The sequence below is a fragment of the Lepus europaeus genome, chromosome 7 (genome assembly GCF_033115175.1).
Source record: "Lepus europaeus isolate LE1 chromosome 7, mLepTim1.pri, whole genome shotgun sequence".
Classification (NCBI taxonomy): domain Eukaryota; kingdom Metazoa; phylum Chordata; class Mammalia; order Lagomorpha; family Leporidae; genus Lepus; species Lepus europaeus.
This window is the reverse complement of record NC_084833.1, coordinates 78353104-78365913: the sequence shown is the minus strand read 5'-3', so window position 1 is coordinate 78365913 and position 12810 is coordinate 78353104. Positions and strand designations below refer to the sequence as shown.

Genomic DNA, 12810 nt, shown 5'->3' with positions numbered 1-12810 from the left:
TTGATGGTTTTCCATAAGGGGACATTCAGTTTTATCAATATGAGATTACTGGGATCAGACATTTTTTTGGGGAAGATTATTTGAAAGAATTTTAAAATTGATTAAATGCCAGTAACAAGAGAAATAAATTACTGTTCTGATATTTGAGCCCCTGTAGTGAGAGATGCAGGTTCCATTTCCAGATACAAGGGAATTACAAGAAGCAAATAATTTGAGAAATAAGATACCCAAAATTTTAGAAACATTAACTTTAGAGTAGATTTCAGGTAGTAATGTCTAGTAGGAAGTAGAAAAGGTAAAACTAGAACTTGGAAAAAGACTTATAAATAAATACCTAATCAATGACTGAATAAAAAACATACTCCACGATCGTTTTCTCTGATTTCTCCAATGTAGTTATGCTGAAAATTAAATGTTACTATTTTGAATCATTTTTTTTAAATTATTGTAAACCTGTTGACTTAAAAACAAAGCATTGCAACTTTTATATTTATTTTGCACTTTGAGTAAATTCTTTTGCATTCACATCATTTTTACATTTAATTCCCAAACATAAATAAATCAGTTATTGTTTTTTAACATTTATTTACTTATTTGAAAGAGTTACAGAGGGAAAGAGATGAGGGAGACAGAGAGATCTTCTGTCTGATGGCTCACTCCCTACATGGCTGCAATAGCCAGAGCTGGGCCCCATTCAAAGCCAGGAGCCAGGAGATTCTTCTGGTCTCCCACATGGGTGCAGGGTCCCAAGGACTTGAGCCATCTTTCACTGCATCCTAAGGCACATTAGCAGGGAGCTGGACCAGAAGTAGAGCAGCCAGGACTCAAACTGGCACCTGTGTAAAATGTCATCATTGCATGTGTTGCCTTAACCCACTATGCCACAGCACTGGTCCCAATTCCCAAACATAAGATGAGTTTAAAAATATGTTTTATATTTTTATAGAGTTGTTATAAAATCATTGGTCTCTTGTGCACATTAAAAATCCATTAAAATGCCATATCGAAAAACTAATTAGAAAAGATCACTTTTTCCCCATTGCTAAAGATCAGTTGTTACACTGATTTTGTCACTTTCATTTCTGTCATCCTTAAATTTGGGGGATATATATCCAGGCATTTGTATTAAGGTCAACATAAACCAAACTCCATTCTCTATATCTAGGAAGCTAAAGTAAGACTCAGCAATGTTATAATGTTTTAGATTTAAATTAAATGTTTGAAATATTATACAAAATTAAAAATATAGCAAATTTAAGAGATAGAAGTACATGAAAAAAGTGCAAATTCTTATTTTCTGTGTCTTCAAGTCTACTTCTCAAAGGTTAATATTCCTAATAGCTTATTACACATTCCCCTACATTTTATCTGTGCATAGAGAAAAGCACGATTTTCTGTAATTTAGTTTTAATGTGAGCTTAAGAGCACATATTATTTATTACTTTTTTTCCTGAAAGTTAGTAATAAGAATCTTCCTTTATTAATGTTTTAGAAGAAACAATATAGCTATAGATATTAATATGTTATTGTTTCTTTCCTTTGAGACATTATCTACAACTGTTAAGAGGACAGTGAGAGGGGTGAGTCTATGGCACAAAAGCTAAGCCACTGCTCGGGACACCTTTACCCTACATCAGAGAGCTTGGTTTCAGCCCTGACTCTGCTTTCAGTACAGCCTCCTGCTATTGTAGACCCTGGGAGGCAGCAGGTGACAGTTCACGTACTTGGATTCCTTCCATCCACATAAGACCTGGATTGGTTTCTTGTCTTTAGGCTGGCCAAACAGTAGCTGTTGGGAGTATTTGGGGGGAGTGAACAGTGATTAGAAGATTGATCTCTTTCTCTCTCTCTCTCTCTCTCTCTCTCTCTCTCTCTCTCTCTCTCTCTCTCTTTATGTGTGTGTGTATGTGTGTGTTCTCAGTCATTCTGACTTTCAAATAAATACAAATAAACAAGACTTTAAAATGTAGTTGAGAAGGAGTCAGTGTTGTGGCAGAGTGGGTAAAGCTGCAGACTATGATGCTGGCATTTCGTATCGGCATCAGTTCCTGTCCTGATTGTTCTACTTCTGATCCAGCTTCCTGATAATGACCTGGGAAAGTAGCTGAATATGGCCCAAGTCTTTGGGGCTCTTCCACCCATATGGGAAACCCAGATGAAGCTCCTGCCTCCTGGCTTCAGCCTGGCCTAGTACTGCTGCTCCCATCTGGGGAAAACTTGTAAATAGAAGATATATTCTCTCGCATTCTCTCTCTCTCTCTCCCCCCACCCCCCATAACTCTGACTTTCAAAATGAATGAGTAAATCTTTTAAAAATATTAAAAAGAAATAAAATGTACTGAGAAAATATTGAAGAATCACCACACTGTTCTGAATAGTAAAATGTGATTCTAGATCTTTATTCATAATATAAAATCATTCTGTATATTACCCCATGAAGACCTTCAAATATGAGTCAAATATGAAGTGATATACTTAAGTAAAGACTGTGTGAGTCTGTCTTCTTTAATCCTACCAAAGTTGGAGAAGTGTCAGTGACTTTTAAAGGCATCATTCCCATGATGTTGAGAGACATGTATTGTATTTTATTCATTCAAAAGCAGACTAGCTTTTGAAGCTCTATTGATACATCCCACCAGCACCTACGAGAGGAGGTTTACAGTCCCCCATGAGAACAAGGCGATGCTAAGCATCATAAGCAATTACTTTTTACAGGGTTTAAACTGAAAGACTTGAACAGAGATATGAATATTTGTAAAATGTATATTTTCATGTAGAATGCATTATGAGATTGAATCCAGCCAGAGACACACTCAAGCACACAATGCCAAACTAATTTTGCTTCCCATTCTGATACATTTTTGACTTAGATAATCTTTTAATAACCTAAGGCAGCCTGTAGATAATCACGTTGGTAGCCTGTAACTCTTGATCTTGCTTTCTGTGAGCTATGACTTTTATTATACAATCTGGCCAGCCTTTACATCAGTGAAATGAAAATGGTGGGTGTGCTCTACAGATGATATAATCTTATTTGGAGATTTACTAGGGCCCAATCAGGTTGCTGTCAGTTAGTGGAAACTACCATGTAAATGAAATAAATTCACAATAACAATAGTTTCACTATCCATGATCCAAAAATGGAAAACCCAGATATGCTCCAAAATTCAAAACTTTTTTAGGATGGGCATGATGCCACAAGTAAAGAATTGCATACCTGACCTCATGTGCTGAAAAACACAGGTGCACTAAAAATATTGTATAAAATTACCTTCTGGCTCTGTGTATTATTACATGCATATAAAACATAAATGAATTTCTAGTTGGTCTTGGGTCCCATCCCCCAAAATATGTGATTACTTATATATTTCCAAAATTTAAAATACTTATGGTTCCAAGCATTTTAGGTAACTAATACACAACCTGTAACTGAAGTTGCAAATATTTAAATCTTCAAAATTTTTAATAACCTCCTTTACTAAATATTTATTTTAATATTTTATACTACTGCTAGCAGTAGTAGTCCTATCAAAAACTGAGTGTAGTACAGTAGTGGTTTGGAAATTCTGTGTTAATTCCCATCCATAAATAGAGATTATGTGCTTTTAATTTGCTTATAATTTGTTATGAACAAGTGATTAATACCTACCTTTTTATTTTGAGTTTTCACTGTTTTTTAAAGCCACTTTTGATGAGTTGAGAGCGTATCTCCATGATATTATTTATTCCATTATTTTTTCTCCTTCTAGCATTATTGTATTGCTCACATTAATTAGTCAAGAAAGTGAGCTCTAAGGTCTTAGACTTGCTTTATGTAACCCAATTTTTAGCCATGGGCCTTTAGAACCATTGCCATTTTATCTCATCTATACCTAAATGTTAGCCTCTAAATCCTCATAATTCATGCTGTTGCACACAAATTTTACTAGTCTTCAATAAATACCTTTTTGCTTTCCTACTCCATTTGATTGTTTTATGCAATCCTCACCCATATTCTATACATTTGCTTTAATGGAGACAGTGTTCTGATATAGTTGAATTCCATATAGTCTAGTAGAGCCACATCAAAATTTTGTCTGGTCTTTTTACAAGTTGTATGATCTTAGGCAAGTTGACATCATAAAGTTGCAGTTACTCAATTTATTGGCACATAAAAAGACAACACTGTTGTGAGATTTTGGAAATAAGGCAATTAGTACTGCCCTGGGCATATTGTGCATGATGAATGTTGGCAATTGATAGGCAGATGATCCCTCTCCCATTACCCTCAGGAAAGATTATTTTCAGAATTCTATGGACTTCAAAAAATATGCATATCCTATTCAGTCCTTAATATCTCTGCTGGATGTAGTTCAATATTCTTGAACAAATTGATAATTCAGTAGGATGATGCTTCTGTAATTATTTTTACCAGAAATATTACCCTGTTATCAGTTCAGGCTAGACAGTGCTTCCAAATGTGTTATAAATAAACATATTATTTAAAATTATTGAATTGTATAATGGTGCAAAAGGATTGAGAATATGGAAAGTAGGAGTATATTCTTTATTTCCTTATTGTGGACTAAAATATATCATCTCATTTGACTACCTGTTTTCTGGATTTCATAAATCCTGAATACATAAGCACAGGAATAGTCTTTTTTTTTTCTAAATGGTGTACTTTACTAGATTTTCAATTTTTTAAAAGATTTATTTATTTGAAAGTCTGAGTTACAGAGAGGCAGAGGGAGAGGCAGAGAGAGGAAGAGAGAGCCAAGCCTCTTTCAGGTCTCCCTCATGGGTGCAAGGGCCCGAGCATTTGGGCTATCTTCACTGCTTTCCTAGGCCATAGCAGAGAGCTGGATCAGAAGTGGAGCAGCTGGGACTCGAACTGGCATCCATATGGGATGCTGGTACCTCAGGCAGTGGCTTTACCTGCCGTGCCACAGTGCCAGAACTGGCACTTGTCTTTACCTTTAGCTATACAACTCATTCCACTCTCTAGAGATCCTCATCATTTCACTCTAAATTTCTTCTGAGAATTAAGGGAGAGTAGCTACTTGAACTGCTTCAGGATAACCCTACTTGCTGGACATAGAAAATTCATGACACATTGATTAATTTTCATCATGGAATTTGGTAGGATAAATGATGTGAAAAACATTAGCTTCATTTCTACCTTTATGATTGATATCTGCTTCCTTTCCTATATTATAACTAAGACAAGTTTCAGCAATATTGTGTATTTTATGTATTTTTATATGAATTTTAATGGGTTTTTACAGAAATGTAGACTGTCTTATAGACTGGTGGACATTGCTTTTTTCTTCCACTAATGAAAATCTGTATAGATTTTAATCTGTTCCTTTCAATTATCTGTTGATTTGGGAGACCTGCTATGAGAATAAAAGTTGTAATTGAGTCATAGTCTGGTAATGCATAATATGAATCAGAATTGACTGTAGTATTTATTTTCTTTTTTAGTGTCCTACAGAAAAAAAAGCAACATTTGGAGTCCATTTTAAAATAGTAGGAGACTGGACAGGTATGTAGAATGTAGAATTTTGATACATGTTTTGCAAATAATAAAATATAAATATAATTTGAATCTGTTTAAATAATAAAACTACCAGCTTGTATGGAATTGTGTCCATGTTTCAAGCTGTTGTTCTTTTTCTTTATCTGTACTATGTTGACATCTGTAATTTCTTCTTATAAAGATGTATTTTTGGAGTCAGAAAACTGTGGATATCAGTAATTATGTTCCTTGGAATAGTGGCCACTTTTAATAGCAAATCTGTTGGTGATATTTTACTCATCTATTCAATTAATACTTTTGTTATCTGAAAAATGTATTGGATCAAGAGTTGTGAGTAAATAAAAGAAGCATTGTTCATTCTTAATTCCTGTGACCAATCTGAATGAATGACAAATGTGTGCCTAGCAAATGTTACCTTATTGGTTTGTTGTTTAGGTTGTTTGAAAGAGAGGATCCAAGTTTAAATCTAATGACAATATAAATTAATATGTCTTATAACTAAGTGTTAAACAAGAAATTGGCTTATAAAAATCTGGGAATCAGAAAAAAATGTAAGTTTAATGTAATTTAGGGCTATAGGAGAAGCTTCACAGAGAAGATAGAATTTAAGCTGAAAATTGGAAATTAGGCTAATGAAGAGACATGTACATAATTAAGATGAAACTCATAGCATTGTCAAAATCAACAAAGGGTAATGATTAAACCATTTGGAAATAATAAGTCAATCAGCCTTTAATCAATTAAGTAAAAGGAAATTCATCCAAACAAAAGCAAAGATTTGGTGTTGGCAAATAGTGTGGAAAAACCATTTGAGTTCAGCTTGTTGAAGATCGTAGATACCTCAACAAGGTATGAGAGTTATCTAGAGATTTCAGAGATCTTTCGAAGAATTTGGAGAATCATGATGAAAATGGTATTAGCAAGTTGCTGGTTGAATGGATTTGAATTAAAGGGATACTGGTAGGTACTTAAAGGAAGAGGGAAAAGAGATATTAGAGTGTGGATATGGAAAATGAAGGAAATAAATTCGTGACCACAAGAAGTAGACATCGGAAAAGAGAACTAATTCCTGTAAAAACAAGTAAGAATAAGATGTTGGGTAATAAAGACATAGTTACAGAGTGAGAAGAATATTAGTTTAAACAAGGTGCTTATATCACATAGCTTAAAAATATACTATCTATAAAATTCTTTGTCTTTAAAGGGAAGTCAGCTTGGAATTGGAGACTTGAGAAAATATACAACATTGGATTTAATAGGCTTGGAGCAATAATGACCTATTTAGAATCATAAAAAACAGGCTTAAATAACTAATTTTCATATGGTTACATTCAAAAAAGATCATGGCTGTCCACTGATAGAAAACCAATGGTGTAGTATGGCATACCTCACAGTATGCCCAGAATGAGTTTAAATAATGACAGTTGTGTTACAGTGACTGAGAAATAAAGTGTGAAGGAAGGACCTTTGTAGTAAGAATTCCAATATAGTAGGAATGAAGCTCAGTAATAAATGTTAATTGATTGGATTCCTTATCTGAAGTAAAATAAGCACAATGAAGACAGAATTTAATTTATGAGGGTAAGCAGAAACTTCTTGATTGCTTATTACTAAATATTATTATTGAACTTCTAATCAGCTATTTTTTATTACCGGTAGCTCATTAAAATAAATTATTGTGTCATCATTAATTTTAATTATATTTATTAGGAACACTTAATAATGTTAATTTTAACCTCCTTTTTTAATCTACTATGACATTGAGAGAGAAACAAGATCTTTCTATTTAGAGAGTTTGGTTCTAGTAAGATGCTTTTCAATTAATAGAACTTCATTGTTGTTGACTTGAAATATAAGTTGGCTTGGGGAGAAAATGCCAAGCATTCATGCAGAGAATCCCTAAATGATTCTGCTATCTGACATTTTTGTTTAAAAAGAGGTGTAGTTGCCAACAATGAGATTACAATTACTTAAAAAAACATAGGAACATTACTTCAGAGATCAAGGGTCAGTATTTTTTATTTTGAAAGAATTGATGAACAATCAGTTAAGGGCAGTGGGTTTAATAATAGGTGCTTCTGAGTTTGAACATCAGAGATTTATTTTTCTAAACTGACTTAGAGGTATTTAACAGTGACCTTTTCTTCACTGAAATATGTTCGTCCTGGATAATACACAGAGGGATTGGCTTCAGACCGCTCCATAAATAATGTTTCTAAAATTAATCAACTACACCTACCTAGAAACACACACACACACAAAAAACACACACACATTGCAAAGGATAAGGAGACATTGGAGTTTCGTAGTTGTTGGTTAACTAGTTATTTTCACCAGATCTCTAATTATATGCTCTAAATGTGTAGGAGATCCATTAACTTTAGAAGACATCTCAAATCTCTTAAACTCAGTTCAGGATTTACCTTGAATTGTTGGTAGTAGAAGGAATGGAGTGGATTACTAAGTAGATTTCTATTTTACTCGAGTAAATATTTTGTTGATTTATCTTGAATTAGTCACCAGTTCTAGCTTCAAACATATGGCCACAGATTGCCTGTGTGATTACCATTTTAACAATCCAAAAATGTCTTAGTGATTTCTTCCTTAGGTATGATTGCTAATGAGTAATGTCTGAGGTTATCTTTTTCTTTTGGTTATTTTTGTAATCTAAATAGTAGTTTACTACTGACAAGTTTGAATTTCACTGCAAAAGTATTACATGCAATTAATCTTAATCCACATATAATTAATCTAAAATTGTTACCATCAATCTATTCAATAGCTAATGAATGGACAAAATATGCAATAAGGATTCATGCATGACATGACAGGTTCTCCTTAAATCTTGGATATGAATTTCTATATGTCTACTGGAAAACTTGCTGCAATTAGAAAATATGGTTAACTTTGGGGATTGGAAGTGAGAAGACAGTGTCATATAACATTGTGGGTTTGCATTAATGATATAATACATAAATTATTTACAGCACAAGTAAACATAGCTACCATTTTAATTAAGGATTGAACCTAAAAAGAGGTGAAAATTATCTTTCTAATACCGTTGTCTAAGGCAAACTTGTTTCAGATTTTATCCAGCTGATTTTGCATGAAAATATTAAAACAGAATTTGTGTTGTTATTTTTTATTTTGGAAAACTCCATGTGAAGCAGATTATGAATTACATTTTATGACAGCAACATAGTTTAGAACAATTTTGTCATCTCTTTTACATTAGATTCAAGTGTAACATGAATGGCTTTTGGTTTCTTCAAAGAAAACTAATTTTACTAGATCAGAGTCCTTCCTATCTTTTCTTTTTTTAAGGATGTATTTTATTTATTTGAAAGAGTTACAGAGGTAGAGATAGAGATAAACAGAGGTCTTCCATCCACTGGTTCACTCCTCAAATGGGTGCAACAGCCAAAGCTGAGCTGATCTGACGTCAGGAACCAGGAGTGTCTTCTGGTTCTCCTACATGCATGTAGGGGCCCAGGCATATTAGCAGAGAGCTGATCAGAAGCGGAGCAGCAGGAATTCGAACTGGTTCCCATTTGGGATGGTGGCACTGCAGGAAAGGGCTTTAAACATACTGTGTCACAGTGCCAACCCCCAGAGTCCTATGTTTCTAATCTCATTTAACATTAATTACTTTTGTGAAATCACTGTCTTCAACTGAAGTCATATTGGAGCTTAGAGATTCCACATATATATTTCATGGGGACAAAATTCAGTTCACAGAGCTCATAATGTGATTTTCCAAAATGATGACAATCTTTTGGTTAAGTTCTGGGCATAATATATTAAAATATTCCTCAACATACAGAGTGATTGCAATCCTAGAAATTTCAATGAATAATAAAATCATTTAAAAATAGAACACATTTATTTACTGATAAATATTATATTGATTCTTATCAATTATATATTGACTCTGTAACTTGGCCAGTGTGAATAGTTCTACAATGAACATGATAGTGTAGGCATCTCTTTCCTATGCTGATTTCATTTCCTTGGGATGTATACTTAGAAAAGGCATAGCCAAGTCATATGCTAGATCTACTTTGAGTTGTTGGAAGCACTTCCACGCTGTTCTCCACAGTGGCTGTGTTAATTTGCATTCCCACCAACAATGTGTAATGGTATCGTTTTTCTCCACAGCTTTACCAATATTTTTTTTGTCTTTTTAATAATGGTCACACTAACTGGGGTAAGATGATGCTTCTTTGTGTTTTTAGTTTGCACTTCCATGATAGTGAGTTATATGAACATTTTTTCATGCATTTGTCTGTTATTTGTATTTCTTCTTTTGAGAAAATTCTAGTGAGATGTTTCTCATTTCTTAACTTGATTAGTTTTTTTGGCCATTGTATTTGTTTCCTTTTTTATTTTTTTAATATAGTCTGGGTATTAACCTTTTTCCAGATGAATAATTTATAAATATATTCTTTAATATTTGTTACCTGTCTCTTCACTCTGTAGATTTTTTTATTTCCCTTTGGAGTTGCTTCTTATTTTGATATAATTCTATTTTCCTATTTTTGCTTTTGTTAACTTTTCTTTGCAGGTATAACCCAGAAAAATCATTGTCTATGCCAATATCTTGAAGTGCTTATCCAGTGTTTTCTTCTAATTCATTCATAGTTTCAAATCTTAACTTTAGATTTTTGATCAATTTTGAGTTAATATTTATATAGAGTGGGAGGTAGGGAAGGTTAATTCAATCTTTACCAAAACCTTCAGGCATATTAATTTACAATTACCATATCCTCTTGTTGAGATAACTCTTTGATCTTTATGTAGCAATCTTCTTTTTACACTTCTTGTCATAATGATTTTTTTCTAAGCACAGCTACTTCTCCTAGTTTTGTTTTCCTTTTCCATGGAATATTTTTTCCATCTGTCACTTTCATTTTGTATGTCTTTATGTGTGAAGTATGTTTCACGTAGACAGCATCTTGCTGGCTCATGTTTTGTTAACCATTCAGCCAGTATATATCTTTTAATGGGGGAGTTAGTCTATTTACATTCAAAGGTATCAATCATAAGTATTAGCTCAGTCCTGCCATTGTTTCTTTTTTTTAACTTTTATTTAATAAATATAAATTTTCAAACTACAACTTTTGGATTATAGCAGCTTTTTCCCCCCATAACTTTCCTCCTACCCACAACCCTCCCATCTCCCGTTCCCTCTCCCATTCCATTCACATCAAGATTCATTTTCAATTCTCTTTATATACAGAAGATCAATTTAGTGTATACTAAGTAAAGATTTTGACAGTTTGCATCCACACAGAAACACAAAGTATAAAGTACTGTTTGAGTACTAGTTATTCCATTAATTCACATAGTACAATACGTTAAGGCCAGAGATCCTACATGAGGAGTAAGTGCACAGTGACTCCTGTTGTTGACTTAACAAATTGACACTCTTGATTATGGCATCAGTAATCTCCCTAGGCTCTTGTCATGAGTTTCCAAGGCTATAGGAGCCTTTAGAGTTCGCCAATTCCGATCTTGTTCAGACAAGGCCATATTCAAAGTGGAAGTTCTCTCCTCCCTTCAGAGAAAGGTACCTCCTTCTTTGATGCCCCGTTCTTTCCACTGGGATCTCACTCGCAGAGATCTTTCATTTAGGTTTGGGTTTTTTTTTTTTTTTTTCCCAGAGTGTCTTGGCTTTCCATGCCTAAAATACTCTCATGGGCTCTTCAGCCAGATTCGAATGCCTTAGGGGCTGATTCTGAGGCCAGAGTGCTGTTTAGGACATCTGCCCTTCTATGAGTCTGCTGTGTCTCCTGCTTCCCATGTTGGATCGTTCTCTCCCTTTTTAATTCTATCAGTTAGTATTAGCAGACCTTTTAGGTGCTCGGTTAGTTGTCACTGATCAGGGAGAACATATGATATTTGTCTCTTTGGGACTGGCTTATTTCACTCAGCATGATGTTTTTCAGATTCCTCCATTTTGTTGCAAAGGACCGGATTTCATTGTTTTTACTGCTGTATAGTATTCTATAGAGTAGATATCCCATAATTTCTTTATCCAGTCTACTGTTGATGGGCATTTGGGTTGATTCCAGGTCTTAGCTATTGTGAATTGAGCTGCAATAAACATTAAGGTGCAGACAGCTTTTTTATTTGCCAATTTGATTTCCTTTGGGTAAATTCCAAGGAGTGGGATGGCTGGGTTGTATGGTAGGGTTATATTCAGGTTTCTGAGGAATCGCCAGTCTGACTTCGATAGTGGCTTTACCAGTTTGCATTCCCACCAAGAGTGGGTTAGTGTCCCTTTTTCCCCACATCCTTGCTGGCATCTGTTGTTGGTAGATTTCTGTATGTGAGCCATTCTAACTGGGGTGAGGTGAAACCTCATTGTGGTTTTGATTTGCATTTCTCTGATTGCTAGTGATCCTGAAATGCTTTCATCCTTTTTTCAGCCAAACCAGAATGGCTTAAGGGCTAATTCTGAGGTCAGAGTGCTATTTATAGCAATTGTCATTCAATGAGTCTACTTTGTTGGAACATTCTCTCCTTTTTAATTCTATATATTAGAATTAATTTTATATATTGTTATTACCAGACTCTTGGTATTATTTATATGATTCCTTTAACACATAATACTATCTATATGATCAATTTAACACTCAATATGATCATTTTAACACTTAAGATAGAATTATTACCACCCAACTTAATGGGATTTAGAGTCCCATGGCAAGTTTTTAGCTATACCCTTAGAAGTATGTCCCTAGTAATGTATGTAGAACTATACAGATTCTTCCTCTCTTATTCCCACTCTTATTTCTTACTAGGATCTATTTTCACATGACTTTATACACATATAATTAATTTTATATCAAGGAAAGAGTTCAACCAATGGTATTAAGAAAGAAGAGAAAACAAAAAACAAACAAAAAAAAATACTATTCCTTAACACTCAAGACAAGGGCTGTTGAAGTCATTGCTTCTCAAAGTGTCAATTTCACTTCACAAATTTCCTTTTAGATGCTCTGTTAGCTATCAGAGATCAGGGAGAACAAATGGTATTTGCCCCTTTGGCCCTGGCTTATTTCACTAAGTATGATGTTTTCCAGAATTATCCATTGTACTGCAAAAGACTGTATTTCATTTTCTTTTACCACGGTGTAGTATTCCATAGCATACATATCCCATAATTTCTTTATCCAGGCTTCATTTGACAGGCATTTAGGTTGATTCCATGTCCTAGCTATTATGAATTGAGCTACAATAAACATGGAGGTTCAGATAACTCTTTTATTTTCTGATTTCATTTC

The 12810-nt window shown here is 34.0% G+C and overlaps 1 protein-coding gene across 3 annotated transcripts in view; it reads left to right on the top strand.

Moving 5' to 3' along the window:
* Positions 1 to 12810, top strand: part of NOX4 (NADPH oxidase 4) — a 184771-nt gene that overhangs the window by 108110 nt on the left and 63851 nt on the right. For all 3 annotated transcript variants that reach the window (XM_062198298.1, XM_062198297.1, XM_062198299.1), the window contains one exon: positions 5467 to 5527. In XM_062198298.1, coding sequence (XP_062054282.1) covers positions 5467 to 5527 — 61 coding nt within the window. The remainder of the gene's footprint in view (positions 1 to 5466; positions 5528 to 12810) is intronic.